This window comes from Parus major, chromosome 2 (assembly GCF_001522545.3).
Source record: "Parus major isolate Abel chromosome 2, Parus_major1.1, whole genome shotgun sequence".
NCBI classification, from domain to species: Eukaryota; Metazoa; Chordata; class Aves; order Passeriformes; family Paridae; genus Parus; species Parus major.
Genome location: NC_031769.1, coordinates 101,287,624 through 101,304,187, shown reverse-complemented (window position 1 = coordinate 101,304,187; position 16,564 = coordinate 101,287,624). Strand labels below are relative to the sequence as shown.

General features: G+C 35.6%; 1 protein-coding gene across 1 annotated transcript in view; it reads right to left on the bottom strand.

Moving 5' to 3' along the window:
- The window catches only part of LAMA1 (laminin subunit alpha 1), a 98,674-nt gene that overhangs the window by 27,612 nt on the left and 54,498 nt on the right, over positions 1 to 16,564 (bottom strand). Inside the window, exons 23-36 of the mRNA XM_015618692.3 lie at positions 13,834 to 14,070; positions 12,605 to 12,748; positions 12,077 to 12,256; positions 11,255 to 11,440; positions 10,980 to 11,107; positions 9,834 to 9,954; positions 9,542 to 9,679; positions 7,705 to 7,826; positions 6,668 to 6,754; positions 6,230 to 6,423; positions 4,736 to 4,878; positions 1,793 to 1,891; positions 718 to 829; positions 387 to 549 (exon numbers count right to left, since the gene is read on the bottom strand). Of these exons, the coding sequence (XP_015474178.1) occupies positions 387 to 549; positions 718 to 829; positions 1,793 to 1,891; positions 4,736 to 4,878; positions 6,230 to 6,423; positions 6,668 to 6,754; positions 7,705 to 7,826; positions 9,542 to 9,679; positions 9,834 to 9,954; positions 10,980 to 11,107; positions 11,255 to 11,440; positions 12,077 to 12,256; positions 12,605 to 12,748; positions 13,834 to 14,070 (2,054 nt within the window). The remainder of the gene's footprint in view (positions 1 to 386; positions 550 to 717; positions 830 to 1,792; positions 1,892 to 4,735; positions 4,879 to 6,229; positions 6,424 to 6,667; positions 6,755 to 7,704; positions 7,827 to 9,541; positions 9,680 to 9,833; positions 9,955 to 10,979; positions 11,108 to 11,254; positions 11,441 to 12,076; positions 12,257 to 12,604; positions 12,749 to 13,833; positions 14,071 to 16,564) is intronic.

Genomic DNA, 16,564 nt, shown 5'->3' with positions numbered 1-16,564 from the left:
AGGCCTGACATGTCCTGGGCTGGCAACTGACTGACAGTTTCCAGCCAAAGTCAACACAGAGATGTGCATTAGGGTCAGAACTGAACGAATCTGAAATCACTGAGTCTTTTGACTTATTGCAAGGGAAATTTGTATCACATCCAAGTTAACAGGCTTTAGTATTGATTTTGCAGACTTTTAAAAGACTTTATTATTTTGTGTCATGTGGGATGACCAATTATCACCAAATAATGTAACTCCAAAACAAAGTTCACATAGCTCCACCTGGGATAACTATCACACTGCCACTTATTCTGGCAAAATGTTTCTACAGATATCTCTTCAAAAAAGCAGTGTTACGTGGCAGAGACATATGTGAAAGAAAGTTTTTGGGAGAACAGGCTTACTTTAGGACTGTGGTAGCATTATGGTGCTGTTGGACAAAATCCTTCTTGCGCAATGCATCCAAAAGGGCAGAAATATCGTCCTGCAGGCTCTGAGATGTAGCATTTGACAGTGGCAGATCCAGGCCCAGTGTTTCATTCAGTGACAAAGCAACTTCAGCAAGTACTGAGGAGGAGAGCAAACAATTTAGTCGTACCATTAAAAAAACCCACTTATTTGAATCCCCTGTGCAAACCTGTAGCATTTTCCATGTTAATAGGAATTTAACAGTTGCAAAGGACATACTCTTACTGAATTTTGTAAAGAAATGGAAATATCTGAAAAACAGGATACCTTTGATGGTTGTATGTACTGTGTCAATAAAGCCAGTCAGTTCTTGACTTTTATTCCTGGTTTTCTGAGTCATTGTGTCAAGTTGCTGAGCTCTTTTCAAAAATCTAGTTGTCTAGAATAAAAGCAGAGATGGTATTTGACAGTTCTCCTAAAACACTGATTAATTCCTGACACTTATCTATGGTTTTTATGTTTATTTTCTTAATATTGAGAATATTTTAGTTTAAGGGAATAATGCTTTTTGATGAGATAGATTGAACTGGCTTACAAATCTCTGATGCTTCCACGCTTGCAGATGCCTTAATTGTGGTTAAAGGTCCAGACTCTCAGATCAGAGATATAAATTATTTCCATAATCACCAAGCTCATAATTAGCAAATCTATTTCTTCTTCTTAAGTAAATATTATAATTTTTTAGGTACAACTAATGTTTGTTACGAAAATCACTGTTTTGGACACGTCAATATAAAAGCAATACAATAACAACAATCAGTGGAAGTACCTGGTTAGACTCTCTAAACACAGTAAAATTCTAAGAACATATGGTCAGCAAATGAGATCTAATAGCTGAAGTACTATGATCTATGTCCTACCTACAATTATTCTTCTGTTAAGACTGGATAAAGGATACAAATGTTGTCTACTTTTCCTGTGAGACTTCAACAGCTTCATTTCTCCTGAGATCATTTTAAAAACAATCCTACAGGTACCAAGGACTCTTTGGTGAATATTCAGCTATGACATAACATTTAATAAGGTCCACATATTAAAACCAATGCAAAGAAAGTAACTCACTGCAATTTTAGGACATTATACGATCACAGTACAAAAAAACTTAACTTTAAGAGAAACCATGTAAATCTCCTGAACAATAGCATAAACCACTATAGCTTGCAGAAGATTTCCACAAATCACTTATCTTCCCTTTTCAGAAATACAGCGTGGTCTAAATTCTTTCACTGAACTCTACAGATTTTAAATAGTTTCTGAACAAGTCTCTGCCATTAAGCTATTATGCTATGAAATCTCAAATGATTTCTCCAGATAGGCTAAAAATAAAGAAGCAAACACCCACCTCTTCATGCAAGTGATCAATTCCTCCTGATAAATTCAGAAGATTTTCTTTTGCTGTATCTAATGAGTAAGCTCGATCTTCTCTAGGAACTATAGTCCTCTATAAGAAATAAGAAGTAACAGCTCACTGTAATTTGAAGACTTTGTTGTGGGTCCAGAAAAGCTGGAAAGAAAGTGACTATGCACACTATTTAGATTATTTTTGTGATTGAAAGGGCTGATTTTCAAAGCAAACAAGATGGCATAAAGTAATTACACACATACAGTCCACGCAACACAGTGTACCATTCCTTTAAATAAGCAAGAATCCAAACATGTTGTATTTTTAACTGAGTAAAGAGGAAGGAAAAAGCAGTTCTGCATTCCTGATTCTCAATTTCACCATGGTCTGAGTTGCCCAATTAAATTACTTTGAGGAGTTCCAAGGCCCTTCAAATTAAATATTTCATCCAGTCCCATAGCTTTCAGCAGATGGTCCTGTCAAAACAGCTGTACTAGGGTGTATCTCTGAGGATGACCCTGGGGATCCGCAGTCCTGTGGGTCCCTTCATCCATGAGAAAGAATAACAGTCTGTATTTGCCTTCAAGGTCACCTTAAACCTGCTCCATATGGCAATAAATTGGTCATTGTACCCAAGTCTATAATATTTGATACAGTCAAGGCCTGCAACAGAATACCACTTCTCTAAAGATGCAAGGAAACTTAGGTTATCTCTTACAGAGAGAGCAAGTCTAGGAAAGGTTATTTTTAAATTCCAGATGTTTCAGAGCCAATCATCGTAAACACCATAAGATATATATATATATATATATATAGATACATATACACACATATATGTCAAATCCAGATTTTTAAAAAAGTATACAAGAGTGTACAACAGCCTTGTGTCAAATGGAAGTTTCAAAACCATTTCCTCAGCAGGAAAAACAAGTGAAAGAAAGCTACAGCTCTTGAGCCTTAAGGCCCAGCAGGTTTCTTTAAAAGCCTAGTTCAAAGAAGCAGGACAGAACAGCAACCAATTTTAGGTGTATCAGGAGGAGTAAAGCAGGAGGCTTTAACTAGAAAAACAGAACTACTGAAGTCTTTCAATGGACTGGAGGTGCAGAAGCAATGAGGAGTGTACAATCTGATTTAATAACTCTGTCATTACCAAAGGACCCACAGAAATGTACAGAGAAGAGGAAATACTCGAGTTCCCGAGCTACCAGCGTAAGGCAGACACAACACAGTGATAACCTTGGGGATTTTTTGGCCTACAGCCGCAGTTTATTCGTTACAAGGCAAAAGGCAAGGTAATCTTTAAATATCCAGAAAAAGAGGAATACCTGTTTCCAGAGAAAAATTATAAGACTATCAACTTAGCCCACAATTAAGTTGTTTAAAAAACACCATGGCCTGGCACAAACTAAATTACATGAGTCACAAAAATTTTTATATCACTTTAAGCACCTCACTTCCAAGAAAGTGACATCTGGCTTTGATTTAATTTTAATATTGAAAAAATGTATATACTAAAACTTAAAAAGTAGGAAGTAAGTAGAAGCTTACTTAAGTAGTTAAGGTGAACTTACTAAAAACTTGCTGTAGTAAAGAAAGTTAAACTTACTTTAGAAGTAAGTAGAAACTTAAACTGCCCCTATTTATACTTAATATTTGAATTTTCTTTGCAATAAAGTGCTCAATAAAAACTACATATAAATAACATTTCCAAGTATAAAGTGATGGTGCTCCTATACAAACACAAACTAATTATAGAAAGCAAGTAAATTGTATTCAAGGATACAACAGTTCAGTACACTTATGCCTTAGGACATAAAGGAAGAGAAGCATAACTGAAGCTTTCAAACTAAAAGGTTAGCAACTAAAATTAAAGGATAAGAGTACCTCTGCTGAAGCATAAACATGTAATTTAGTGAAGTTTGCCTTCAATTATTGTAATTGTTAACATTTTGAAATACACTGATTGGAATTCATTCTGCCTTATATCTTAAACAGGAAAAAAATACAAGTCAAAATTTTAATTTGCTGAATTTGGCAGCACAAAAAGATTCACATTATTTTGATTTTCTCGTGTTATGGTGAAATACAAAGAAGATAGCTTTGTTTCTGACTCAGAGCTTGCCTGCTTGACTATTGCTGAGAAGATCTTACCAATAAATGTGCTTATTTTTAATAGTCATGAAGCAGAAAGGATCCTGTTTATCTCTGTTTTTGTGCAGAGGCCACATGAACCTATTCCTCAGCAACAATAAATGACCTTCTAGAATCACAAAAGGTGGTAATCCATGCTTTGTTTAAGGGGAGGAGGAGCTGAAGAAAAGTTTGCCCCAAGCAGTCTGAAAGTTCCCAACACTGAAACATTCCCCCTGACTTTAGTGTCAGGATGATGGAGGATGGAGTAAAGCACTTGGACTGACACATAGCAAAAAAGAAAGCAAACTGCTGCACCCCAAGCACCCTTGCTAATGGAAAAGCAGCCTACCACTCCAGGGAAGGATGCAGGGAACTCTAGGGAAACAGCCTCTAGATCTATGCCTTGGCAGCTCCTTAGCAAAGGGACTAAAAAGAGAGAAGACTTGGCCTGCTGTTTCTATTTTGCCTCTGAAAGTTAATCCCCTTGCTGGCCAGACTTAAGAATTGACATGATCTAGGTGAAGCACATGCATACAGCACGTTCAGAAACCTGATTGCTGATTGAAAAATATATTAAGCCATTTACTTAAATGCCTGAGCAACAAATGAAAAGAAACTAATACAGGGAGCCAAGTAACTTAAGGTATATTTCCACAGGAAACAAAATGGTCATAATCTTGTATCCCTTACACATATTCAAGCCATGAACTTCAGGAGTCCTTCTGTCAAATTACTAGCACCTGTGGGTGGCTGCAAGTTTTGCTTTAAAAGGGTGACTGAATATTTCTGCTGTCCATGTGTTCATTTTACCTTCAGATGTTGTGTTGCATTCTCCAGCTCTGACAATATCCCATAGGGCACAGGGTCAATACCAGTGAGGTTGACTGAAAGCACGGCCTCGTTGAGATCATCCAAACTGTTTAGCAAAACTCCTGTGCAGTTGTCATCACAAGCTAAAGAGAAAATTTTAAGGAAGAAGTGTTAGCATTAAAATGAAGACAAAAAATACTGCACTTTTGATTCAGACAGTATGTGCCTTCCTAAGTTCAGTTAAGAGTGATAAAGTAAAATAACTCCAAATATACAGATTTGTAGTCTTGTGTTTCCCTACTTTCTCAAGAGTACGCTTATTCCAAACACATTCTCCTTAGGTTAGCACACATTAGAGCCCTATCGGTCCTGCCAATCATTGACCAGCTTGCTCTATTATAAGCTTATTGACCCTATCTAGCTATTTTGCAATAAATCCATGTTGAAGCCACTCTGTCAAATAGGTTGGGCAGACAGGAGATTCAAGCCTACAGTCCTGTAATTGCATTATTAATTCCATTTATTTCTCAGTTATTTCCCAAAATAAAACCAGAATTCTAAATGCCAATTCATTATAGAAGCAGATTGCTGTACTAGATTGTGTCTTTCTGCTACTTACACTCTCATCAAGAATTACAAGAGTAATTACTGGGGGAGTATGACTTATTATTGGTGGAGAACGCCTATGAACCTGGGATAATTCCAAAGGTATTATTAGAGCAGCCTCGCATCCAAAGGGTGAATGACATAGGAATTCAAGATTTTGCAATAAATGAGATATTATATGTTATCTATAATATAATATAATATAATATAATATAATGTAATGTAATGTAATGTAATATAATGTAATATAATGTAATGTAATATAATGTAATATAATATAATACAATATAATATAATATAATATAATATAATATAATATAATATAATATAATATGATATAATATATATCATCTATACATTATTACAATTATATAATAAGTATAAATTTATAAAATATTAAATACATAATATAATTAAATACATAATATAATACATATTTATATATTATACATAGTATATTAATACAATATAATAGAGTATTATATAATATGAAAATATAATATTATAAAATTAATAAAATCAATTATATAGTATATATTATTATAATATATTGTGTATTATGTATTGTATATTATATATAATATATTATACATTATAAGAGATTTTTATATATATGAGTCTTAATATTATCTTTCCTTAAACTGCTTGGCTGATGTTATGGTCTCTACTGTAGTTTCCTTGGTGCTCACAGAATGGTTGAGGTTGGACAAGACCTCCAGAGAATACCTTCTCCAAACCTCTCTGTTTTACAGAAATATTAAGTTGTTAGGGTTTCTTTCCTTCACAGAACCCATCATAAACCCATCCAAGGAATAACCAGGAGCACAAAAATATCACTGGAGTGGACCACAGTCCCTGGGGAAAGTAAACAATTTAAAAACCACCTACACACACAGTCGTCTTCCACCAGGAGATGCCTGGGCTCACACTCCTCACAGAGCTGTCCCGTTACCCCCGGCTTGCAGAGGCACTGCCCGGTGGCACCGTGGCAGTTCCCGTGAACAGATCCGCCCGGATTGCACCGGCACACCTGGCAGCTGCCTCCAGGGAGCTGGGGGTCACCGTAATAGCCAGGGGAGCACCTGCAGGGAGGAATGGCACACTGAGCACCACGGGATATTCGTCATGACATCAGATGTTACATTTACTGACAGCTTGGGTTTTTCATTAATAGGCCAACAGTAACTATCAAATCACTCCAAGTCCTCAAGCACTCATTTATACACTTATTTATGAAGACTGAATAATCCGAGTATGCATACAGCTCATATTAACCAAACTGTCCTTGGGAGCTGGGAATAAATGGGAACATCATGTGTAACTCACCTTTCACAGTATTGTCCTTCATATCCTGGGAGACAAGCATCACAGTGGTAATCCTGAACACCTTTCAGGACACAAGTGGGACTAAAACTGGAGGAAGGATAAACAAATACCTGCTATCATAGAAATAAAAGACCATACAAAGACAGATAACACTTTCAGCCACAGGTTAAGTATTGTAAGCAACAGCATCTTCTCATTTAATCTGATTGCTCTAGAATTTGTACTTTAAATTAGTTAAGTTTGCTTTCCCAATGTGGCTCAATTACTGCATAACATGCCAGAGCACATTATGGCCTTCTTTTTAAAAGACAATCTAAAATGGATGCTGTATGATATATATGTCTATATATGGGTAGATATGGATATATATATGTATGATAGATAATATGGCTATTGTATGTATTTAACTGAGACTGGCATGAGGACACCAGAATTGCTAGACTCTCATTCTGACTCAATTATACAAAAGCAAACAACAAACATGCTTTTTAAGATTCTGAAATAACCCAGTCTATGCAGCATTTTGTTTTTCAAAATACAGAGTTAACTGTTCCTCTACCAAATGAGCAGATGTATAAATCTCAGACAAAAGAGTATTTGTTCTTCCCCTTGGATTGATCTCATGAAAAGTTCCTGCACTGAGTGGGGATGGCCTGAATCATTGTAAGTATGAAATTACTGTTCTCTGAATGAAGAAAGAGACTCACATTTAACACTAAACAATGTCACAGGAACTTAGTCAATTACCTATAAAGCAGTCTATGTGTCTGTTCAAGTCTTAGAGAAAAAAATGACTCATCTATCACCTAATCTTTTTATTTTAAAATTTCATAGAGTTACCAGTACAGCTTAGAATGGAACCTCCATTTATTCAATAAAATTATGCAGCATTCAAATGTCTAAAAATTAAGGACACATAACAACAACCAGCCCCTACTGTCTTAGTGTAGGAGAAGCAGAAAGAGTAGGAGGTTAGACATACAACCCAAGAAATGGGAACAGTAAGATGCACCCTGGATTTAGTGAGTTTTTGTTACCTGACAGGGTTGGCTCTGGGACAGGCACAAAGAGAGCAGTCATTGGCAGACCCAGTTACTTTCCCATAGTAGCCTGGGGCACAAGCACTGCAGTGATCACCAACTGTGTTATCTCTGCAGTTCTGAGACACAAAATTCACATGGTTTAAAACAACAGGAGTAACTTCATCCACTTTATCAATACACGTGTACAGTTTCCAACAATGATTTCTACATGTCACTACTCACTGGTCAGCATTCTCTGAGTGAAAAAACCTTTTATGCAGATAGAATGCTAGCATATTTTCTCTTATGTGAATGCCCCTTCAGGCAGGCTGACCTAATTTCTTTTCTGAATTTCCATATTAAAAAAAAAACATTTCTATGTATTTTTGATAACATTAATCAATTCAGATTCAGGTCCAGACATCACAGTACAAAACAAAATATCCTAAAAAAAACCCCAAAACAAACAAAAAATCCAAACAAAAGAAAAAAATAAAAAGAAGAAAAATTAAACAGAATATCTGGCTTTTCTGTTTCAGCAGTTCAGCAAATGCTGAGGGCTATCCACAGTTAGGATTCAGACATTATATTTAATTTGTCAAGAGTACTGATCAATAACCAGTGCTATTAATATTAAAACACTATATTGGTATTATAAACAGAATTTAATTGACTAGTCCCCCAGGTCAAAATACTTTTACAATACAAAAATACTTTTCTGCTTTCCCCCCCTTTTTCTTCCTTTAAACTATATTTTTTCTTACTCTGTATTTCAAATACCTGCAAGTGTGTATTTTAGGTTGGTTGATGAGGTGAACAGTAGCAATGCAACCTCATATTTTATGGGAGCAGAAGTCAGGTGAAAACTCTCTTGCCTACACCACTCAGCTGTAAATGTCTGAGTAGTAATCTCAAGACCCAGGTGACTTGCTAACACTCAAAAAGAAACTAAGAGGAACAATGATGAATATTCCCCTCTGTGAAAGACGTATGTATTTTAGCCTTGTAAAATTGAGAACCTTAGTTCTTAGTCCTGAGATACATACTTTTGTACAAACCTGAAAGCAAAAGAATGGCTTAGAAAAGCCTGAAGGACTAAAGAAACTCCCCTAAAAACTAGCTTCAAGAATGAATTCAGCAGAGGTTGACTTTGAACTAACCCACTCACCACTGGAAAAATAAAGCAACTGGGGGGAAAAAACTATGAAAAATACTGAGCAATGCAAGGAATGGACTTAATATGCCTTATTTGGTTAGCTGAGAATTTGCTGTCCACAACCTGTCAGACCACAAGAGAGAAGAAATGTGTTAGTCATATGTGACTCCTCTTTGCAACCTTTGGGATAAAATCAGAAAAGTGAACAAATCAACTTAGCTACATCATATCCCTACAATACTGTAGTCTCTGGTCATTAAGAAAAAGCCTCATTTAAAGCTGCCCAGAGGATTCTCTTCCTAATAATTTACCTCTGATTTAAGTCTGTGGTGCAATATGGCTCACTGCATCCTTTATTTCTTTTTTTGTGTGCCTAAGCAGACCTTGTCCAGACACCCAAAAAGTCTCACAGAAAAACAGAAAAACTCAGCCACTATACAAGTAATGTTAAAAGTAAAATTAAAACTAAAATATTTAATGATTTTGAGTATTTTAATGCCCCAAAACTGCTAATTTACTGAATGGACCTTAAGGGAAACTATTCAGATAACTTTCACAGTTGTGGGGGGGAAAAAAAAAAAAATCACATTTTGTCCAAGAAATACAGCCAAATACTTCTCCTAAAAGCCCCTTGGATAGGTTACTGCCACTGTATGCTCAGGTGATATCAATAAAGAATGTACAAGATGTACATACCAAGCACTTTCCAGTGTCAGGATCACAGGTTTCACTGTGGTTGTTGCACTGACATGGCACACAAGGCGCTATCAGAGCGTGAGGCTCTCTTACACTGAGTTCTGTATGCTTTCCTCTGTAGTATCCTGGAGCACAGCTCTAGTTGCAAGGGGAATAAAATAAAATTTTTAAAAAATTATCACAGCTATCAACAGCTATAAGCACTTTTAAAAGCCATTTAAGTATTTTTTTTTTGCTTGTTATTTTACTTTCACACTATTTGACATGGCAAAAGGATTCAAGGGCTCAGTACCTGGCAGGACAATCCAGTGTAACCAGCAGGACACCTACATTGCTCTACAAGATGAGCTAGAGGTCTGCCTAGATGCATTTCTTCAAACTTGACTGCAATTTCCATTGAGATATTTGCAATTCTACAAGATATATGCAGAAGAGAGGGTAAACATCTAAAGAAGTACAAACACCAAAAACATCTTCATGCTCCAAGGTCAGGGCTACAATAAGTAATCTTCCATAATTTCCCATGTAAATATCTCAAAAAACTGAAGATTTTTTTTTTTTTACTTATTTATGGATTAAGAATCTACAGCTAAACACATCAGAAATTATTAAAAGTAATAAAGGTTGCTCCCTCTCAGTCTGGAAAATTTCCCAAACCCACCATGCAAGAGTATGTAATTCTTCCTCAGAAATATTAGGCAATTACCTTTGTCTCCTGCCACAATTTTGGACAGAGCTAACAAAAAGATAATTGAGGGCATGTGAATCAAAAATAACACAAAATCTGGAAGTGGAATCAGACCTCTTCAGAGCTGTGAAGACGTAGAGACATTGGGTTTTCATTGGATGCATCTTTGCTGGTCTTGCTAGTTTCCAGACTGACAGATGAAATGATGATATCCCATCTCTTCCCTCTCATTAGTAACTTAGTTCTGGACAAAATGGTAATAAAATTCTACTGTTCTGAGGTGGGACTATCTTATTACCACTGCCCAGAGTGTTTCAAGCTACAGGACACACCTAGATTGATACAATCCCAAGAACTCAGGGGACTATATGCTTCAAATGAAAAAAGAAACAAAAAATTCGACATCCATACAAATATTTTATGGGAAAGAAATATTTTAGAAAATATAAAATATTTAACTGTATCATCAGTCCTGCAGAACAGTGCATCAGCTTGTGCTTCTTTCTGTGTTTTGCTATCAAAGTAAGCAGCAGAGTAATTTAGTGTTTCACAAAAAAGAATTCAAGAGGGACTCTGCTGCGATTAAAAGTGATAAATGGTTTCTTGTCAGAGGAAGAACAAAAGTCATAAATAGAAAATTGCAAATTTCACTGAGGTAAGTCTTTACTGTATAGCTCAGTTGTGGCTATTTTTAAGTTAAGTTACAGTAAATGCAATACAATAAATAAATGCAATCAGAGGTTGCTTTACCTGCTTTGCTGTAATCCTTGGCCATAAGCTGCCTTGATAAGGATGTATTCAACATTGCTGAGCACAGACATGAAGTCAGAACGTAAGACAGGCTCATCAGACACAGAGTTAAAATACTTCCAAGAATCCTAGGGAAACATAACACTATTATTATTATTATTATTGTTATTGTTATTATTGCTATTATTTATTTTCTTTATTTATTATTAAAACCATGAACATTCAAGTTTACTTCAAGGTGATGCTGTGTTCCTCCTGTGATCCTCCTGGCTTACCTCCTTCATTTCTACTTCTTTTTCAGTTCTTACTCCATTTTCTGGAGAAGGGATGTCTACATAGATGACCAATTTGCTGGTGTGACCTCCTTTCATTAGAATCTGTGGCTCAAAGTTTGAGGCTCCAAAGCCATCCAAAGCATAAAAGGCAACAGTATATCTCAGCTTCCCTCCATAGGCCATGAGCTGTTTGGATCAAAAATGACTACTATTATTTATTCAAAGGTTTGAGCTACTAGTTGAAAATATCTTAACATCATCTGTAGACTGGAAAACAGCCAGTCCTTTGAAGAATTCGCAATAAAACATGAAAACTGACTTGAACTCAGTGGCTTTTCCACCAAGGTTAAATACATATTTCTAAAAAGCAGTCTTAGTTTCTTGACCTAGACCCTCTCAATGTGTGCACTCAAATTTTATTAATTTCCTAATTAATTTCCTAATAGAGATTCCATGATCTATATACTTATTCTAGCATCAAGGTTGAAAATTCTTTTAGGTTTCTACTATGAAATCAAGCATATCACTGTTTCCCCCCAACAGAATCTATGAAGTAATTAAATATGGGTGTTACTAATTTACAGAGTCACAAAAAATCTTGTTAGGAAAGTATAATGTAAATAAAAATTTATTTATAAGGGTAATGTAATAATTGTGCTTGCTCTAAGTAAGTTCTATCACTGAAGAGTTACAATATTATGACCTACAAAAATAGAACTAACATAGAAATATGTTATGAAGATATTACTATTCTAGAGTAAAGGAGTGTCTATTAGACAAAAAAGTTATCTACAAAGCATTCCAAATATTTAATGTTCTTACCTGGTCTCCCTGAAACTGCTCTGGCAACTTCCAGTAAAATGTTTCTGTATTTAAGTATTTTCTGACTATGGCAGCATCCAATAAAACATCAGGAAATTGTGTAAATACTCCTTCCACTGTTCCAGTTAGGTTACTTTGAGCTACTACATGCAGAATAGCCTGATCTAGAGTTAATGTTATCTGCAACACAAAGAGCAAAAGATTAATTCAACAGTATTTCTTTTTTACAATTTTAGCTGCTTTGAAACAGTTAATAGCCCATCTTAGATTATTAAATGCCTAACCCAAAAAAAACCTGGGAAACATGTTTGATATTTCCTTTTTAAGAAGTGAAGAGTGAAATGCAAGGTTTCAGAAATAAGAGTGTGACCATTTACCATTTGCTTTCTTTTCTATTCTGACCAGTGCCACTGGTCCTGTAAGCCAGTCAGGACACTCAGCCTGATCCATTAAATGTGCACATCAGCATGGTACCTAACATGAGGATAACAGCAAACTGTGTCTGTGTAGTTATAACCCTTTACTTACAGGAATTCTCACATGGTCTTCTAGTTCTGAACAAGATGTGGACATCCCAAAACAGAAGCATGGAGTACATCCTAGTGCATTGTTAGCAGACAGACCAAAAGTTCCAGGTTTACACTCACTGCATTGTAGACCAAAAACATTTTCCTGGAGGATATTTTAAAAAATTAAAAAAAAAAATAAATAAATAAAAATGTAACAGCACACTTATAATACTTCACTATCTAAATGAAACATGATTATTTTTGGAAGAAAACCAGTTGCTACATAAACTACATAGCATAATATAAATTATTGCATGCAATCTGTTTCAGTGTGCAGTACATTACTTTTTTTCATTATTTTCCAATGTTGTTTTGTTTTCTTTCTTAAAAGAAACCAAAATAAACCACAAAAAACAAAAAAACACAGACAAAATAAACACAGAACATTTAAGTTAAACTCATATATTTGACTGCCTATCAAAAATAAGCAGCTATGTATTTCAGTTCAAGACAGAATTCCCTCCCACACCTGCATCTGAAAAATGAGCTCCAAAGGCCAAATGAACTGCTCAGTACTAACAGGAACCAAGGGACCTATTCCCAAATGTCTGTTTTTGCACTAAATTCCCAAAAGGTAAGCTGAGCCTCACGAAACACTCAAAACTACAGTCAGTGTCCACTGATACCTTTAACCAGAGATTGGACAGGATATACCTGGGAAGGCATAAATTTGTTGTCTAGAAGTAAGTTTATTATCACTCAGTCTTTCAAGAACTGATTCCCATCTTTTCAGAAAAATCTGTGTTATCTGTGTTTTTTATGTTTCCTTTCCTATATAGAAGAATATCAGACTTCACCATTAGCATTAGAGTTATTCTTAAGAACTGCCTTTAGTTCCAGCATAGGAAATTAATTTGAACTTACAACATAAATGTATTTCAAGAAACACTGAGATTCCCCACTTAGTATTTATTGGTTTCTTCCTATCATTATAATTTGAATTTTCAAAAAAGCAGGCTATATCATCTGAACTAATGTGTTGTTCCCAAACCTAACAAAACCAAATGTGTACAAACAGAAAAACTTCAATGTTTTTCAATTTTTCCTGACTAATAATAAGATCTGTCGCAGACAATCCCCTAGCAGGGATACAGGTGTACTCATAAATGATGCAGTTTGCCACCTTCCTTGCAATCAATATCTAGAAAACACTAATGCTGTCCCAGAAGGGGCTGAATAACTCGGTACCTTGCAGGTACAGACGCCAGTCTCCTCTTCACAACCACAAACTCCTTCAGTGTCATTACATGTCTCCGCTTTGGTTCCACTCAAATCACAGTCACAGGCAACACAGTCTGGGAAGTCCCTGTAGCCTAAGGCACACCTGGAACAGTCTCGTCCTCCAAATTCAGGTTTGCACTGGCATTGACCTGTCAGCACATCGCACTGGAGGTTGGCTGAACCACTGCTGCTACAGTTGCAAGCCTTAGCGGAAGAAAATAAATGTTCATAAATAGCAGATCTTTTACATAAAAAATTAAATTTTACCACAGCAAATTCAAAAATTACTCCTAAAACTCAATTTTTGCCAGCAAATACCGCACAATAATAAAAGGGAAGAAATTCCACACAGAAATGAGGTTGTTTGGTTTGTATTTTAGCAAAGAATAGTAAAGAGTGGATGGCAAAAATTTGGAAGCTTTGTTGGTTCCCAAATATGGGTTGGGAACCAAAGGTGTTGAAGGAATCTGTTCCAGAAAACAACATATCCAAAATTCTTAATTTATAGTACTGGTAATTGAGTACAGCAAGTAAATTAAATAATGCTGTATAAATGCTGAATGAAAGAAATCTGTAAATATCATCATTTTATAAATATGACAGAAAGGAAAATCTTAAAACTAACACTCTTTTAAGATTTCAAGAAACATTAATATCTTTTGCCTCTTGCTCAAGCTACTTTTACTATTTGATGAGGAACCATGAATCTCATTGTATCCCAAAAATGGGAAGCTCAGTACCAAAGGAAATCTGTTTCCTGGTAGAGTGCAACCTTCATCATGCAATCAGTCATACAAACCTATCATTATAAACAGAGTGGGTGTACTTTACTTGTCACTCTTTTTTGAAGCAGTCTGGATTAGCCTTCACTCTTAATTTCTCATCTGTGGTTACTTAACAAGTCCAGTTTTGGTCTGTGGTTACTTCTAAGGGAACAGGCACAAAGTACATTCCATCTATTATCATCTACTGTGAGCATTTTCCCCAAGTTATTTTCCTTATCAGCTCTCTTTGAGATGAAAAGCCTTGACCTGACCAAGTTCTGCATGCCAAGACACACAAGTTCTAGTAGAATTATTATCTATCTTTTAAGACTCTTCACAATTTTGCTGGTTACCCACAAAACTCTTTGTATTAAGCAGTTTTTACTCTTGCACTGGGCAGTAATAATGCCTGATTTAATACACTTTATGGCCACACAGGTTGACAACTTTGGCTCTCAGTTATCAGTTAAGATCCACAGCTCTGAACATCAAACTCTAAGCCAGTAATAAATTGCATGTATTCAATCTCTAGCTCCTTGTGATAAAGATAAATAAAGACTCTAAGCTACAACACACTGTGTAGCAGCACACATGAAAAGGATTGTAATCTAAACAAGACTACAGATCTGCTACACTACTGCACCCAGAAATGGATGATAAATATCAAGAAAACCTCTAGACACATAGCCAGATAAAGTAACCACTTATGCATTCTGTGTTGCAAAACCAGTCAGTCTGGGCTTCTTCTCAGTGTCTCCCACATTTCATCCACCTAGAGCACACAGAGTCTTTCCTGGGTTTGACAGAAGACACTGCTCCTGGTCTTAAACTACCACATCTGATTATTCAGCATAGGGAATATCCCACTGTTGGCACTATTATCTGGAGAACACATTACTGTTTGCTGCATCAAGAAAGGATCTAAATACCTTAGAGTATTTCACATTCATTACTGTGATGCTGCAACCAAAAGGAATGATAAATAACTTGGCAAAAGTGAAAAACTGCATATTTAATTACACCTGATCATTGGCAAGTGCTGTGGAAAGACCCTATGAAAGGAAAACCTCAAAGGAAATGCACAAGGACCAGCACATTGTATTTATATATTACATTATATATTATATATTATGTCAGGTAAGAATGATGGTAAGCTAACAAAGCTGTGGTTTAAAGACCAGTTGCCAACTATGTTACTATAAATCACTAAGATGGTAAACTCTGAAGATTTGTTAGGACTATTTTATCATCCTTATTCTAAAAAATTAAAGAGAGAAAAAGGATACCAATTTGGCTGACACTTAAATACTTACTGCATGTAATGACAGACCTTGTCAAGTTGACTGTATTTGTGGTTTCTCTACTAAAGTTACCCACTGCATTCATGTAACTGAAGCCTTTTAAAATCTCAACATTTATGAAATAGTTTGAACCAATGCCATATCTGACAGGAATTTACTGCATGAACCTAAAGGCATAAATGGTTGCTGTTCCTTGGATCTGCACTCACATGGCATTTTATTGCTTAATCATAAGCAGTAAGCTGAGATAATGGGAGCTACCATTGTTCCATCCATGAAACATTAACTTTATTTATTAATTTTATTTATAAATTTTTAGAAAAAATGCCTGCAGTAACTTTCAAGACATTTCCAATGTTCTTAAATTCATAATATTATCACTTAATGATTTACACAGAAAGTACATTCCCAGTTGCCCATTGCTGCTATAAATCTGGTTTAATACCACTATTTAAACACCTAAATGTTAGAATACACACCTCACAATTTTGATGTGAACTGTGCACCTACCCAGAGTAAGTGCTCTGATAATATTTTCAAAGGCAGCCCTCTTAGAAGGTTCCTCAATAAACATTGTGCCATCTGTTGTTTGTTTTAATGTGAACATGTTACATTAACACTTGGAGACAGAAT